General features: G+C 46.5%; 1 protein-coding gene across 3 annotated transcripts in view; it reads left to right on the plus strand.

Moving 5' to 3' along the window:
- Positions 1-2449: 2449 nt before the first annotated feature.
- The window catches only part of AOAH (acyloxyacyl hydrolase), a 171661-nt gene continuing 156277 nt past the window's right edge, over positions 2450-17833 (plus strand). For all 3 annotated transcript variants that reach the window (XM_083188483.1, XM_083188482.1, XM_083188481.1), the window contains exon 1: positions 2450-2932. In XM_083188483.1, the coding sequence (XP_083044609.1) occupies positions 2785-2932 (148 nt within the window). In that variant the 5' untranslated portion in view covers positions 2450-2784. The remainder of the gene's footprint in view (positions 2933-17833) is intronic.

Raw genomic sequence — 17833 nt, forward strand, 5'->3', positions numbered from 1 at the left:
CTCCTGATTATCCACACCTTTTTCTTTATGGACCACAAGATTTAAAGATACCTGTAAAGATACCTTTATATGTTTACCTACGTCCCCACCTTACCCGTTTGTTTCCATACAGCACCCTAACACCGAATTCTTTTTTCATGTTTTATGATTTATTGATCTGCTCAACCTCTGTTGGAGAAAATTGATCCCAAGAAAATTCAGAACAAAGAAACCTTTATAAGAGTGCCATGGCTTTATGCTGTAAGAGTATGGTACGCACCTAAATATACACCTTCTATAAATTCTGTAGATTTTATCTCATCACATTGATGTTCTGTTAAAGAAACATTTATGCACTTACCTACACTTCTTTGCCTGTGATTTGAGTACGCCCACTTATCCCTTTGAAAAAACACATCCACATTTTTTACCTGAGCACTGTCTCACCATTATTCATTTTTATTTTTTACACGCACTATCACGTTGAAAACAGATACGAAAACTTAATTGAAAAACCTCTGAGAACTCCTTTAATCTCCTGGACCTGGCCATCATGGGAAATGCATGGACAGAAAATAGGTGCCTATTAATAAAAAAATTGCGCAGTTCTTTTCTTCTATAGAACATAGAGCTGGCCCATAGAATAGTATATTAGAAGGCGAGCCAGTGCATTACTGCCAGAGGCACTACTGTGAGGGGGCAGGGGACTATGTGGAGCAGTACAAGTGTTCCATTACTGTGATCTTCAGTATGTAAAGAACTGTCAATGTGCCATTAATGTGGGAGGTGGTTGGGGTGTCAATGATGAATGCTGCCAGTGTACCATTAATGTAGGAGAAAGAGAACTATATATTATAGTGTAATGTCAACAAGGATCGATATGGTGTGGTTTTATGTCAAGAAGAAGCTATATGATATGGTGTAATGTCAATAAGGAGCAATATGGTGTAACATTAATAAGGGGCACTGTTGGGTAACATAACATGAATATGAGGGTATAATAGACAATCAATAGGTCAACACCATGGCATGGAAAAAATCAGAAAGTGAGAGATTTGGTAAGAAATCTCCAGTTTTTTCAAAGTGACAATCATTTTTACTGCAAAACCAGTTTGATTTTATTATAATTGAATAATCATAGGCGTTAATGCCCAAGGCACCACCTTTTCCCCACAGGGTATATTACCTCATGTGATTGAATTCCCCCCCACTTAGGTGGACATTTACTGAAATGTGAGTTCTATTTCACATAGGATGTTGCTAAGGGCAACCAATCAGATAATATCTATTATCTTCTAGAAGCTGCTACAGAAAATAAGAAGTAGATTCTGACTGGTTGTCCATAACAACATCCCATGTGAAATAGAACTCCCATCTTGGCCTTAATATTTTTCTGACTTTTATTTATTGTATGTGTTCTTGGTCTTTATAATCCACTTGTATATATAACATAAACAATGCCCTGCCCCACAGATAATTAAAAACATTATTTTCTATCATTAATATTCCTCAGCCACAATATCTAAAATTGTATTGCTAAGGTGACCAATCGTCCTTCTTTAGAGAGGACAGTTCTTCTTTTGTAAATTCTGTCCTGCCTCAAAAAGTGTCCTCCTATATGTCCTTTTCGATATTTGAAGACTAATCTGTAAATCCCCATATTCGATCGATGCCGAGCTGATCTGTTGCATGTGATATGACGTTTTTGTATTTGATATGACGATCAAGGCTCGGTACAGTGCGGCGAGATGAGATTATGAAACGCATGTGCTCTGCACGGCATGGAAGACCTTCAGAGAGCGCACAAGTGGCTTTGTTGGCGCCATCTTCCCTCTGTTTAGGCCCTCTTGCCCCACCCTGCTAGTCTACATAGGTTTGCTCCTCTCCCCTGGCCATTTTAGACCTCATTGCGGAGAAGACATGTGGGGCGTATGGTCAAGTGGAAGCTGAGGAAGGTCTGTGCGGGCTGCATGAGAAGTTTTTCAGAAAGTGTAGTGTTTTAGGTGATTCATTTTATTATTTTCAAAATGCTTTTCCTCCGATGCACGGCCGCCATTTTACGGCGCACTATAAATTTATCCCTGTTAAAAGAGCCCACCCCCCATTGCTCAGACGCTGGTAAATGCAGACGGCCCTACGGACTTTATTATGCATTTATCATATTATAGCATGTTATTGTTGCAATAAATAAAAGGTTTGTATTATTTACAATATTTTTTTTTTTTCAATTCATTTGGGACCTCCTTTTCACTGTAAAAAAATGATTGGTCACCTTAGCATTGCTTGTTTAGTTATGCTATACCAAGAAGCAAACCTCCGTTAGAAATAAAAGCATTCCTCTGTATTTAGACATTTTTGCAAATAACTGGGCTGAGTGGATGCAGACTGACCTCAGCTCCCTCCCACACAAACTAGTAAAACATGACAAGTAGAACAGGCAATTTCTCTTCTCTCTTCAATGCGTGACAACAATGGGAACTTGTGACATAGATATTGCTGGTTGTGACAGGAGGAAGTGAAGCTCGTTGTTCTTTCCTCTATATATATGTCAAAAGAAAATTCCTGTCCGTTTACGGGATATTTTTGTTTTATATTTTTGTAATTGTAGTTCTAGCAAAGATTGGGTGATGGGGGAAAAATAAATTAAGTTTCTTAAAGGTTTCCTGGAAGATGTTTAACTAGCTATTATATTTATCAGCCTGTACTGCCTGTACTTTGTGTGTGCATTTCCTTCTGCTAGTCATCTGACTAGTGCTAACACATCTGATCTGCAACGGACTGTATTGACTGGCAGAGATCTGGAAGATGTGGGGGCCAAGGCCTGCTTCACTGTGTCTGCTGCTGATCCTGGTGTTCATAGGAAGTAGCAGATCCAAGTCCTCTCTTCATCATGATCATCATATGGATCCAGATAGGGAAATGCGAATATTCTCCAATAGAGTCACCTGCATAGGTAAGTGAATCTGCATTATACGTAGACAACTAAAGTTTACTGGTGAAGTAAATGAATAAATAAAAGATGTTTTCCAGGATGTAGCATATATAGTTGATATTCCTTTAGATACTACAGTATTTCTGCTATTACGCTGATAAACATTTTTTTTTAACCAGAGATACTTAAAGTACAGTATTGTATTGATGCATGCAATTTAAGTTTACCTATTTTCTTAGAAAAACAATTGGATATCTAGTTCTAGGTCTATTATCTGGGTATGGGTGAAAACCGGACCAGGACAAAACCGCCGGACCAGACATCAAACTCTGCATTTTGGAGCTTGTAGCCTCCGGTCCGGGGGGTGTCCTGTTCGGGGGTGTCCTGTCCGGGGGGGCTGCCTGTCACCAGGTAGAGGAGCAGGGGGGAGAATAAAGTCTCCCTGTATGGTCCGGGCATGTAGCAAAAACCGGACGGTCCGGACCACAGGGGGAGGCTGTAATCTCCCCTCCACCATGTCCCTGGTGATAGCTATCACAGGGACCCCCCCGGACAAGAAACCCCCCGGACAGGACACTCCCCGGACCGGACAAGCTCCGGACTGCAGATTGTGATGTCCTGTCCGGCGGTCCGGAGTGTAGTCCGGTCCGGTTTTTACATAGTCCCCTATTATCTTATATAGGGTATTGCTATTCATGCTTAATATCATATTATAAAATTCCGGTTTCCGATATCTTGGTTTTTGCATTTTTTTTTATAATAATAACACTAAATCTGTACATCCCAGTGAAGTAAAATGAATAATGTAATAGTGAGAAAATTATTATTGTTATTTAACTTGATGCCCTTATAAACTGTATGTATGTTTTTGTTCCCTGTTTAAAAGCCTGCTTTTAGCCATTACTGTAACAGTTACTTTTTCAAGTTAAGGTTCTCCAGCTGTTAGACAACATCTGACTGACAATGTACTCTGCATATCTGCCAAAGTAAATGTTACCCAAGTTCTCCAACTGAGAGCTGCCCTATATATATATAGCAGGTGCCACCGCACCTTGAAAACAAATGTATGAAGCAAAATAGTACAAATACTAGCACTCTCCCCCAGCTGCGTTGTTACAAGCATTCCTACCAAATATTGTACATAAACTGAATGAGCGGAACGGACTACAGTGGTAAAGTCCCAGGATTATCCTCCACAAAACTGCACTCACCTATAGTAGAGAGGTAAGTCCTGTGTCACCCCAAGTCCAAAATCTATGACATGGTTTGTAACTGTCCGCTGTTTCCACTCAGGTGCATGCTTTGAGGAGTGTGTTATGAAGAACGTGAGGAAGAAATACAGCACCATAAGAGGGCATTTACCCTGTATAGACAGACAAGGGGATTTAACGATACTCTAGAAAATAGTTGGGTACTTGTTTCCTAGCACAGCGCCCATCGCATGGCATTGCGTACCGTTATTAGTGATGTGCTTGTGTTTCTACAATGAAATATTGCATAGGATCGCATGCCAGCAAATGGCATGCAATGCGATATTTCATTGTACAAGTACCCATGCCATGACATGTAATGGGTGCTTACAATGAGATGTAACCCCCAGTATCCACGGCATTCTGAAGCGTGGCGAGCGCAGCGAGCCCTGTGAGGGGCGTCAGTACGCGGCCTCCGACCTTTTCATACCCCCACTATCCACGTCGGCGTGGAGTTGATTTCAGATAGTGTGGCGAGCGCAGCGAGCCACCGAGCCTGAACCCCGGCGAGCACAGCGTGCCCCGCGAGGGGGCGCTGAATACGAGCCCGAAGCCGGAACCGCGGCGAGCACGGCGAGCGCGGCGAGCCCCGCGAGGGGACGCGGAATACATGTAAAGTAATCCGTGTCCCCTCGCGGGGCTCGCTGTGCTCCCCACGCTTCCGGCTCCTATTACACGTCCCCTCGTGGGGCTCGCCATGCTTTGGGCTCGGTGGCACGCTGCGCTCGCCACACTATCTAAAATCAACTCCATGCCGACGTGAATAGTGGGGGTATGAAAAGGGGCTCGCCACACTTCGGGTTGGCGTTGATAGTGCGGGTGACGTTGACACTCGTAGTGACACAAAATGATGAAATCACATTGTAAGCGCCCATCTGTGTGCTTGTACAATTAAAAATCACATCGCATGCCGCAATATTGCGTGCGATGCGATGAGTTGACGTACGATGGAGTGGTGGGCGCTGTGCTACGAAGTACCAATAGTTGTATAAGATAGTTGAATAGGTATATCTAAAAATATCATTATAAAATAAAATTCATGTTCTCTAAGACATCTTAAATTGGAAAATATATTTAAAGAGCAGTATTTATTAATACAAGCAATGAGTGTATATAACAAATGTATAGAATAAACATAGATTAATGTGTGACACTGTGCTTGTGAGAGGCAAGTATAATAATCTCTGTTTACTTAGCATGAACCATACAAGACTCTTTGTGTAGTAAATAATCAAACTTTATAGTTTAATAAAAGAGCATATACAGTACAAGTAAACAGACCAAATTAATAAAAATAGATGCATCTATTGTAACAATTTAAACATATATTCCTAGCAGGAGCAAATAATAAATCTTAATACTGGCATCCCAGTACTGTGTATAATTTCCACATGTATTAAATTGTTAGTAGCGGATAAACGTTAGTCAGTGAAGCCTTGATTTGTTAGTACACAATGTACTGTACAAATGATTCAGACTTCCATACTCAAATGGAGGATATGCTAGTCATTTTAGAAAGAGGGGATACCCCAAATTTACTGGATGAAGCTAGGAAATATGTAGTTGGCCTATCTAGATTCAATCTTATACATAATCAGAAAAAAATACAATTCAAGCAAAACTAAAAAAGAACTAGGCCATACTGAGTTGGTTGAGGAGCTATGCACAGTGTCACTATTTGCCCTTTTCTACAGTACAAACTATGGGCCTTATTTTGGTTCATTCTTTCTGACAAAATCCTTCTTAGATGGACAAAACCATGTGCACTGCAGGGGGGGCAGATGTAACATGTGCAGAGAGAATTAGATTTGGGTGAGTAATTTTGTTTCTGTGCAGGGAAAATACTGACTGCTTTATTTTTACACTGCAATATAGATCTCACTTTGAAGTAAAACCCCACCCAAATCTAATTCTCTCTGCACAAGTAACACCTGCCCCACCTGCAGTGCACATGGTTTTGCCCATCTAAGAAGGATTTTGTCAGAAAGAATGAACCAAAATAAGGCCCTATATGTGTTTCACGTTTTGCTAACTTGTAGACATTCGCTGCAGTGAGATACAGTTTTTTATACAAATATATAGAAAGTATAGCCCAGAGGGATTAGAGAAGAGTAATCTACTCTATTTTTTTTATAGATTTATATGTATTTACAATGTTTGCATGGTCTAGTGTTGTAGATATTGGTTTAATATAATTGATTTGTATTTATGCTTCTGGTAAATTAGGGCACAAGTTGGCATATAAATGGTAAATGTTCCTAACAATTAATTGGATATTTAGAGAGGGGTGAAGCTATTGTTGTATTGGACTAAGCAACATACAGAAAAATATTTACCATTAATTGAATTCACCAATTACAAAAAAAAAAGTAAAGCCGTATATGGTTTATTTCCTTCCACGTGATATCATCTGACCTTCTTGCTTTCATGTCTTTGAAGAACATTCTACCCCAGGGATTCGCTTGTTTTGTCTTTACTGTGTCCTCATTTTTTTAACCGTTAAACATTGAATGCATGACATACAGTGTATATGAGATCCAAAATCTACGTGAAAAAATGAAAATATCCCAGCAGTCGGGATTCTGATGTCAGACTAATGACCGTTGCAATCCTTACTGTCTCAGGGTCATACCGGACCCGCTTAGATATCTAGAATATGTTTGTGCATAACATTATTTTTAAATAATTGTATTTTTTTTTCAATTGCATCTTATTCCTTTCTTAACAAAACAGTATAAATAGAATGTCATGCATTTGCTTTAATTGCAATCAGGTGTGAGTCCTCTGCTGCTGATGACATATTTTTTACTCAAACATAGAATAACTTTGAATGTAAAATCAGCCAATTCTTTTTTTATTTTATTTTTTAAATATCAGAAGAATCATAGGGCTTAATGCTAAATCGACAGCAAATTGGGCATCATTTCTGCTCAAAAGAAATACCTGCAAACACAGCATATCTGTAGGTATATGCTGAGTCATAAAGATCTTAAGATCTGTGCAAATCAGCATACAGTACATACATAATGCATGTGTATGCACAAAGTGTGATGCTATGCTCATAACCATACCATCATGATGTTGATTCGCCAGTCATGTATCATCCTCATCATGTCTAGTTCATTTTATTTCTTATGTATATACTGTATTGCACCATATTTACGATTAGTTAAAAGCCTGTCAAGATAACAGCTTCTGCAATGTACTTGAGCTGAGACAGATTTTAGGCCAGTAACTCTCCACCCCAACCCCGTCCCGATCTGCTCCTACCTCCAATCTCTGTCTTCACAGCTCCCTCTCTCTATATCCAGCAAGTCTGAAACAGATCAGTGTCCCTGCAAAAATTGCTATTACTTTAAAGGAATAATTTGGTCCGTCGAGTTGCCACTGATAGAGTTGCCACCTCATAGAGGTGAGGAGTAGTTTGCCATATAGATGAGGTTGATTTTTAATGTGGCATATAATGTGAATTGGCAGCATGCACAGTGTGGCATATAATGTGAATTGGCAGCATGCACAGAGTGGCATATAATGTGAAACTGCATACAAAGTCAAAGGTGCAGGTGCACAAATTAAACTCCCAATTTAAAAATGTTTGCAATAAAATTTTGCATTTTTAGCGAGGTTCTTTGCTTAGTTATGGCCATAAGTAACGGCTTGCCCACCGCGTCCAGGTGACCTCATTAGTCGGGCAAGTCCCTAACATTTTGAGGGGTACAAATCTAGGGCACAGGGCACCCCAAAATGGTGCAGCCGAGTGACCCCAGGGCAACACAAGACTGAAAGAAATATATAGTGAAACAAAGTGAGGATAGGTTAGTGAGAGAGGCTGCTAAAAGATAGCAGGGATAAGTAAGTGAGAGGTAAAAAAATGAGAGATAAAGTAGTGAGAGGTGAAGTAGTGAGAGGTAAAGGTGAGAAATGAATTACATTGAAATAAAACACACAATAGGGATGAAAGTGAAAATGAAAATAAGTGTTAATTTGTGTTGCTCCTGAGGCCAAACAGCCACACCAGTCCAGGGGGGCCCACAACCCAGAAATGCACCCCCCCATCTGATAATCCATTAAACATTTGTGCAGGTCTCACCTTGCTCTGCATGCAGTCTAAGAAATGTCAGGAACCTAATTAAAACCAATATATAGGACAGGTGGGCGTGGGTGCTACCACCAGGCGCAGAAGGGGTCTCTGGCCTTCTAATGTGTATGGAAATACACGGCATTAGATATACAGGGGTGGGGTCGTGGGGTGCACACCAATTGAGAGGTGCGACCCTGCGGAGACCTTTCAGTAGAACTGCATACAAAGTCAAAGGTGCAGGTGCACAAATTAAACTCCCAATTTAAAAATGTTTGCAATAAAATTTTGCATTTTTAGCGAGGTTCCATAAATAAGCGAAGAACCTCGCTAAAAATGCAAAATTTTATTGCAAACATTTTTAAATTGGGAGTTTAATTTGTGCACCTGCACCTTTGACTTTGTATGCAGTTCTACTGAAAGGTCTCCGCAGGGTCGCACCTCTCAATTGGTGTGCACCCCAGGACCCCACCCCTGTATGGCATATAATGTGAATTGGCAGCATGCACAGTGTGGCATATAATGTGATTTTGCAGAATGTGCAGTATGGCATATAATGTGTATTGGCAGCATGCACAGTGTGGCATATTATGTGAATTGTTGGCATGCACAGTGGCCCTTATTCTGATTGAGTCGGATGTCTGCATGTTAGGTCGGATGGCCAATGTAATGTGTTTGCGCATGTGCAGAGGCGTTTCTGCACATGTGCGAACGCCGCGCACGTCCAAATACGGTGTGAATTCCGTACAGAAAAGGATCGGTCAGAACAATCCGAACAGGGGGTGGAGAGGGGCGTGAATAACTGTTTGGGCTCATTAACATATGTGTACGCCCTGTGTTTCATGGGCATTCCCATGAAAACGCTGGGCGTACGTATGGTAATCCACCCATGATGCATGCGTGGGGGGCGGGCGGGCAGCTGACAAAGCCAGATGCCAGCTGCCCACCCATATCCCTGCGTTCGCACTGAGAAATGTCTGAGTGATCTTGAGCACTTGGAACTATGTGACCGCTTGGTTCATCATTCGATGGTCGGCGACCATCGGAGAATGGGGGAGGTTCCCACAGATGGGGGATTTGTTCACGTGAAATATCCACTCACGGTCCGTTCGCTCAGTGTCTTACCGCATTCGGACAGTGTGAGCGATCCGTACGGTAGGCGGGGCTAAGAACACTCGGTGGTCGCCTGAAAATACGCATCCGACCAAGTCAACTAGAATAAGGGCCAGTGTGACATGTACTGTGGATTAGTGGCATGCACAGTGTGGCATGTATGGCATATATTGTCAACTTGGGGTATACTCAATGTGCTGTATAATGTGAATTTGTGCCACGCATAGTGTGGCATATAATGTGTAGGTTTTAAGTGGCCTAACAGTTCAGCTAGTGGCAGGAGTGGTATCAAAACCATCTAAAATTGATTTCACAATATCACAGGCACTAAAGAGCTGATTCTGGTTGACTCATTAAGCTGCGAGGATGGCAGCTCACTGAGTGCCAGAGAGACTGCCCTGACTAGATGGTTTTGATATCACTCATGCCCATTATTCCCTTTGGTCTTTGCTTTGGCGATACAACCTCTTGCGGAAGCTATTCGATCCAATACGATCAGGGCCCCACTATTTTCTGAATATAAAATCAGTCTTTTCTCTGACATGCAGCAGGGGCCACTGGGAATCACTTCGGGTTTTGGAGCATGGTTAGCTGGGAGCTAGGCACTACTTAGTTTTAATACAGGGGAGACTAGCTCCTCCCCTCCAAGACCCATCATCCCCCAGTGAGAAAATTGTGCCTGAGGGAGCTAGTCACAGCTCTCACTGCTCCTGCACTACTCTAATTCTTTGCAGTCTTTATTCTCTAACTCTTCATTCACTACACAGAGGATCCCTTCCCTGCTTATTGAAAAGCTAGGGTCCGGGTTTCCAGCGCCCCTGGGTTCTTCCCAGGCTGTCAGTCAGGGCCTCTTCAAAGGCACCTGCCGCGACATCACAGCGTTCCTGCCACCCTCCATAAAGAGGATTGCCAGGCGCTACTACAGACCTCAGCAGGGGTGAGTAAGCCCATGTCTTGTTATTGTATACAGACGCCGCAGCGCTAATCTGTCAGACGCCGCGCTAATAGACTGGCGCGGCGGGAAGGGGTTAATGGCGGCTGCGGCGGGGGTCTGAGCGCGCCTTTGCAAGGGCGCGCGTACTAGCCCCCACCTGTCCCTAGCCTCTACACGCGGGCAGCGCTGTCCCTGCAAGGCGCCGCCGCCATTTTGACTGGCGCGGCGGGGGTTAATGGCGGCTGCGAGGGGGTTTGTATAGCACGCCTAAAATGTCAGGCGCAGCAAGCCCTCCAAGCGCCGGAAAAACTCTGTCCCCTTCCTAAACAGGGCACAGGCAAGGCTGCGGTGAGGAGGGGGGGAAGGGGCGCGCTGAGGTGCGCATGGCGCGGCCCTGTAAACACACACACACTATATATGCTGCTCTCTCCTCTTGTCTTGCAGACTGCAGCTACTGTAACCCTTTCAGGGCACTTTCTGTCAATTTGACCTTGTTTATAGGGACTTACTCCCTTCCAGGACCCGCTCTCCCAGGGGGGATTTGGGTATTGCCCTAGGGTGACCCACTGTCTTGTGTGGGTGTGTGTGTGTGTGTGTGCCTTAAGAATTCAGTGGCCCACGTGCAGACATGGCGAGCAGGTCCAAGGCTGCTCAAAAGTCTTTCACCTGCACAGTTTGTTCCAATAAGTTCTCCCAATACTCTGATGGGGGAACTTCAGTCTGTCAGACCTGTGCGGTCCCCCCGTCAGGGTCCCAGACTACCGACACACCAGCCCCCCAGTGGGCTGCAGCCTTAGTTGGCACTATGACTAAGTTATCTGCAGAGTTGGCAGTATCCCGCAGGGCAGAGCCTGCATGGGCTACGGCTTTGTCCAGGTCGGTGGACTCCTTGGCGGGGGCCCTTGCCAAGCCCCAGAGGCCGGGTCCCTTAGCCCAGAAGCGCCCTTTTCAGATGATGCTTCAGGGAGAGGACACCGACGAGGAGCCTGAGCCCTTTGAAGAGATGGAAGAGGGCGAGTGGGAGGAGGTACAGGATACCCCTCAGGAGGCGGAGCCAACTCCGGTTGGTATAGAAGCCCTTATTCTTGCAGTTAAGGAGGTGTTACATTTGCCTGAGGATCCTCTTCCGGCTCCCCAGGAGTTGGATTTATTTGGAAATACACAGAAGGCCTCTGTGGTGTTTCCTTGCCCTAACCAGGATCAGCTTCTAGAGGCCTGGAAGCGACCGGACAGGCGTTTTCAGGTACCGAAGAGGTTTCCTTCGATGTACCCTTTTGAGCCAGCAGCCTTGAGCAAATGGGAAACACATCCGTGTCAAGGTTATCCAAGAAGACCACCTTGCCAGTCCCAGGGGCATGTTCGCTCAAGGATCCGTCAGACCGAAAGATGGAGGCCACCTTAAAGGCTATGTATACGGCGGCCGGTGCCCAGCTTCGGCCGGCCATAGTGTCGGCCTGGGTAAATAGGGCAAATGCCAGGTGGGCGGAGCTGATCACTGAGGGCCTCGACTCAGGGATGCCAGCAGAAGAGATTCGCCAACTGGCGGAACATATTAAGGAGTCGGCGGAATTCCTTGGAGACGCTGCTAAGGATATTTCCCTTATTTCATCACGCATCTCTGCGAACGCCATTGCAGCGAGACGGGCCTTGTGGCTGCGTTCTTGGCAGGCTGACGCAGAATCTAAGAGAGCGGTCGAGGGTCTCCCCTTTGCGGGCGATATTCTATTTGGTCCAGAACTGGACAGATGGATTTCGCAGGCTACCGGGGGAAAATCTGCCTTTTTGCCAACAGCGGCACCTCCTCAGAGACGCCAGTATGCTGGACCCTCTTTTCAATCCTTTCGTCCACAACATTCCTTTCGGGGCAGAGGAAGAGGCTTCCAATCCTCCAGAGGTACTAGAGCCAGATCTCGTCCACAGGCCCCCCTCCGGGTCCAGGAGCCAAAACAGCCCCCAAAGCCGGCAGCATGACGGTTTGCCAGCTTCAGTGGGAGACTGGTCAGTCGGAGCACGTCTCTCCTACTTCAGAACCCAATGGTTCTCCCTAACGGAGGACCCTTGGGTTCGCAGGATTATTTCGGAGGGCTATCGTATACAGTTCGACGCTCCCCCTCCCAACAGGTTCTTCACCACAGCGCTGCCAGAATCCTCGGTCAAGAGAGATGGGATTCTCCTGGCTATACAGATGCTGTTGGACTCTCAGGTCATCTGTCCGGTTCCGGTCTCACAGAGAAGGTTGGGGTATTACTCCAATCTCTTTGTGGTGCCGAAGCCGGATGGGTCTGTTCGACCCATACTAAACCTCAAGGCCTTGAACCTACTGGTCTCGCACCAACCATTCAAGATGGAGTCAGTCCACTCAGTAATAGCTTCCTTGGAGCCAGGGGAATATATGATTTCCCTGGACATAAAGGATGCTTATCTGCATATCCCCATCTGCAGCCATCACCAGGTTTTTCTACGCTTCGCAGTGGGCAGAGACCATTTTCAATTCAGGGCTCTACCTTTCGGATTATCGTCAGCCCCCAGAGTGTTCACCAAGACTCTGTCGGTGGCGATCGCCGCTCTTCGGAGCCAGGGGGTGACGATAATCCCTTATCTGGACGACCTTCTCGTCAAGGCCCCTTCAGTTCGGATGCTCGAGGACCATACCAGGAGGACGATTTCGATGCTGACCAGCTTAGGCTGGGTCATGAATTTCAAGAAGTCCTCGCTGACCCCTACTCAGAGGATTCGGTTTCTGGGCCTTTGGTTGGACACAGAGGCTCAGAGAGTCTTCCTTCCGGAGGAAAAGATTTTGGCCATTCAGGAGCTAGCTCGAAGAGTGTTGCTACCTCAGAGGGTCAGTTTGCACCTTTGTGTGCAGTTACTGGGGAAGATGGTGTCTGCCTTTCCAGCACTGGCCTGGGGGCGCTTTCACTCCAGAACTTTTCAGATGGACCTCCTCAAGAAGGGAGCAGGTTCTCATCTATTGCTTCACAGACAGATCCGGTTATCCCCTCACGCCCGTCTATCCTTGACTTGGTGGCTCCAGCGAGATCACTTGAGCGAGGGCCGTCGCTTCGCGATCCACAATTGGACGGTAATGACGACGGACGCCAGTCTGAGCGGTTGGGGAGCGGTCCTCCTAGACCTCAGAATGCAAGGAAGATGGACCACCCAGGAACAGACCTTACCGATCAACGTATTGGAGTTAAGGGCTATTTACAATGCGCTGGTCAGATCGGAGAATCTACTTCAGGGTCACGCAGTGAAGGTCCGCTCGGACAATGCGACAGCAGTGGCCTATGTGAACAGGCAAGGGGGAACTCGCAGCAAAATGGCCATGACAGAGGTCAGAAGAATCCTTCTTTGGGCAGAACGTTGGAAGGTGATTCTGATGGCGGTGTTCCTTCCAGGAGTGGAGAACATAGAAGCAGATTTTCTCAGCCGAAAAAGTCTGCATCCAGGAGAATGGTCCCTACACCCAGAGGTGTTTCAAGACCTCACCAGGAGGTGGGGCACTCCCGAGGTGGACCTGATGGCCTCGCGGGAAAATCATCAGCTACCAAGGTATGTAGCTCGCACAAGAGACCCAGGAGCAATAGCAATCGACGCGCTATCAACTCCGTGGAACTACAGGTTGGTCTACCTGTTCCCTCCGCTGCCTCTCCTAGCGCCAGTCTTAAAGAAGCTCAAGAGAGAGTCAGTTCAGGCGATTCTCATTGCGCCCTTTTGGCCTCGACGGTCATGGTTCTCGGACATTCAGAGGATGGCAGTGGACGAAGTCCGGTTGCCGCTACGCCAGGACCTTCTACAACAGGGCCCATTTTGGCATCAAAAGTTGACACAGCTCCATTTGACGGCGTGGCTGTTGAGACCGCAGTGTTGAGGGAGAGGGGCATACCTCGTTCGGTAATTCCCACCATGCTGAGGGCTCGTAGACCGTCGTCAGCAGCCCATTACCACCAGATTTGGCGCACATATTCGAAGTGGTGTGAGGAAAGAGGCTGGCCTTATCGGAATTTCAAGCTCTCTCGCTTATTGTTGTTCCTGCAACGAGGACTGGATGCAGGCCTTAAGCTAGGATCGCTGAAGGTACAGATCTCAGCGTTGTCCATCCTTTTTCAAAGGAGGTTAGCACTATTGCCTGAGATCCAGACTTTTTTGCAAGGGGTCCTTAGAGTGCAACCACCTTTTGCTCCACCTGTTCCTCCATGGGACCTAGACTTGGTCCTGTCGTTCCTCCAGTCAGAGACTTTTGAACCACTAGAAAGGGTGGAACTTAAGTTCTTGTGTTGGAAGACGGTCCTTCTGCTAGCTCTGGCCTCTGCGAGCAGAGTATCAGAGCTTAGTGCACTATCCTGCAGAGCTCCATATCTCATTTTTCATGAGGACAGGGCAGAGCTACGCACGACTTCGGCATTCCTTCCAAAAGTAGTTTCCTCATATCATATGAACCAACCTATAGTGGTACCGGCTTTTCAAGGGGACTCTTCTCAGCAAGAATCGTTGGATGTTGTGCGCGCCTTAAAGATTTATGTGTCTAGAACTAGACGAATCCGTAAGACGGATAGTTTGTTCGTTTTGTACGACGCTTTTCGCCGGGGACCTCCGGCTTCAAAACAAACATTAGCGAGATGGATAAAATTCACAATCAGAGGTGCCTACTTAAAGGCGGGGAGAGTTCCGCCTTCCTCCTTGACGGCACACTCTACCAGATCTGTAAGCACGTCTTGGGCTGCAAGACGAGGCGCTACAGTTGCGCAGATTTGCAGGGCGGCCACTTGGTCGTCCGTAAATACATTTGTGTGCTTTTACAGTTTCGACACCTTCGCTGACTCTGCCGCAGCGTTCGGTCGTTTGGTCCTCCAGAATCCCCAGCGCTCTCCCACCCGGGGCCTGGTCTTTGGAACCTCCCCGAAGTGATTCCCAGTGGCCCCTGCTGCATGTCAGAGAAAAGAGGATTTTGGTACTCACCGATAAATCCATTTCTCTGAGATCAGCAGGGGCCACTGGGCGCCCAACCCAGCCTGCGGATCCTGGTCGTTGTGGCTGTACGTGGGTCCAGTTTACTCGCTTGCCTGGTTGTTGTGTTATTGTTGGTTGTTATAACGTTTTTTTGTTCCTATCTCCTCTAGTTACCAATTTTCTCACTGGGGGATGATGGGTCTTGGAGGGGAGGAGCTAGTCTCCCCTGTATTAAAACTAAGTAGTGCCTAGCTCCCAGCTAACCATGCTCCAAAACCCGAAGTGATTCCCAGTGGCCCCTGCTGATCTCAGAGAAATGGATTTATCGGTGAGTACCAAAATCCTCTTTTTGCAGACGATGTCTTGCTCACATTAGTAAACCCCGATGTCTCTCTAAGCCATTTACATACAACTTTAGCAGAGTACTCGGCTGTCTCATACTATAAACTAAACACATCTAAGAGAGAGGCTCTGCCAATACATTTTCCAGCTGATCGCCTACGATCCATGAAATCCCAGTATGATTACTCTTGGCAGGATGGAAGCCTAAAGTATCTCAGGATCCAAGGAACATTGTGGGCCCGACTGAAGTCTTTCAGCAATCGGCTCGTGATGGCTGTCGGCTGATCTGTAGACCCATGCTCACACTGAGTGAGAGCATGGGTCTATAGATCTGAGTGTGAGAGTGATCTATAGAGTGATCTATGCATTGTGGGGCCCCTGATGCCCTACAATCCGACTCTGTTCTCTCCCACAATCCGACTCTGTTCACTGATTTCTGCACTGTGCACAAGCTTCCCGAGCAGATGAAAAGGCTTTCTACCTTAAAACGACAGCTTATGGCATACAGAGGTGTAGCTATGTGCCATAGTGCCTGGAACAAGGGTATGTTTCGGCAACCCCCACCCTGTACTGAATTGGGGTCATGGCCAACATGTGGGGGCATGTTACACTTATAGATAAATAGTTGTATGTAGAATACTAATTTCTAAAATATAGAGTTATTCTTATAGCTCCGTCCCCATGAAGCCACCCAAGTTTCCGATTGCCCCATGGACCAATCAGTCAAAGAAAATGGATGAACATCTATATTTAAAACCATCGATGGTCATCCGCTCCAGAGTATTCTACCATCGATGGCCAGTTACACTATTGTCATCGATGGCATACGACCATACCAATGGCCATTCCTAGCATGCAATCTGCCTTTGGTCCAAACTCCTCTGCTGCTGTTGCTCTCCAGGTTTGGCAGGAACTCCTGCCTCTTCTTTTAATAGCTGGGACTCCATGTCCATTTGGCCACATGTATGCAATGTGCATTGCACACGGTACAGAAGATCAGTGTACATGGGGGGGGGAGCATGCCACATGGGGGGCTAGCTACAGGCAATTATATATGCGGCTAGTTGGATACTAGTTGGTATATGTGAGCACCATAATCTGTTATGGCCTCCTCTACCGAGCATTTATCATTGTCTTTGTAGACCAGGCATTACCAACCACGGTCCTCAAGGCACACCAGGAACAGTGCAGGTTTTAGTGAAAGCCAGGCTTGAGCACAGATAACTTAATTAGTACCTGAGTTTTTTTTAACCACATGCGATTGCTTGCAATGCGATCAGTGGGAGGCAGAAGTGCTGGTGGGGGGCAGCGGTTTTGGGGAGCGAGTGGGCAGCAGAAGTACAGGCAGGGCTGGCAACAGAAATCTTGGGGCCCTGTAAAATTATATTTCTGGGGCCCCCACCTAATCCCAAATCCACACAACCCTCTTCTGTACGAGCCTCATTTAACCTTTCGCTGCTCCAGATCCTGCTTTCAGGTGCAGACTTCTCTCATTCTCAGTCCTGTTGGCCTGGCTGCTGCTGGCCTGTCACTTTCACAAAAGAACGCAGAGCACTACAAGCAGGCACGGAACAGATGACCCGCGCATGTGCTACAAAGTACAGGAGCCAGAGACTGAGGCTACAGTGCCAGCGGCGGGTATGGTTGTGCGCCTGCGGCCACAGGCCATGTGCACACACAGAGTAGATGGCTCTGAGCACCGAACGGCAAGGCACACACACAGTAGACAGCAGTGGCACACAGTGAGTCAGTATGACTCAGCCACACACAGATGGTGCACAGTAGATGGCCTGGCCGCAAGGGTCAATGACAGGCCAGCGGCCGTAATGGGGCATGGAAGCTCTGGGGCCCTTGAGATTGCTGGGGCCCATCACACTTGTCCCCCTTGACCCCCCCTGTCACCTGCCCTGAGTACAGGCGGCGGTGTAGCACAGCACTGTGTAGGAGGGCTGGCGTGCGGTGGTGGTAGCGGTGATCAGTAGAAAAAACATTTGAAAACACTGGATGTCCCTATGATTGGCTGAGAGAGCTCTCTTAGCCAGTCAGCGGCCCCGTGAATGTGAGGCCTCTGATCACTGAGAGTTCTCATTTTTCAAATTCTGCCACCCACCGCTGACTATGGCCGCCCTCCTGCACAGCGCTCTGCTACACCGATGCCGGCCAGCAGCTCTCTCCCAGCACCCAATGTGGCATTGCAGATGGCATGCAACCTTAGGTGCTGGAAAAAAGCACTTGGACACCATAATATGTCTCAT

The sequence above is a fragment of the Crinia signifera genome, chromosome 5 (assembly GCF_055691185.1).
Source record: "Crinia signifera chromosome 5, ASM5569118v1, whole genome shotgun sequence".
Taxonomy (NCBI): Eukaryota; Metazoa; Chordata; class Amphibia; order Anura; family Myobatrachidae; genus Crinia; species Crinia signifera.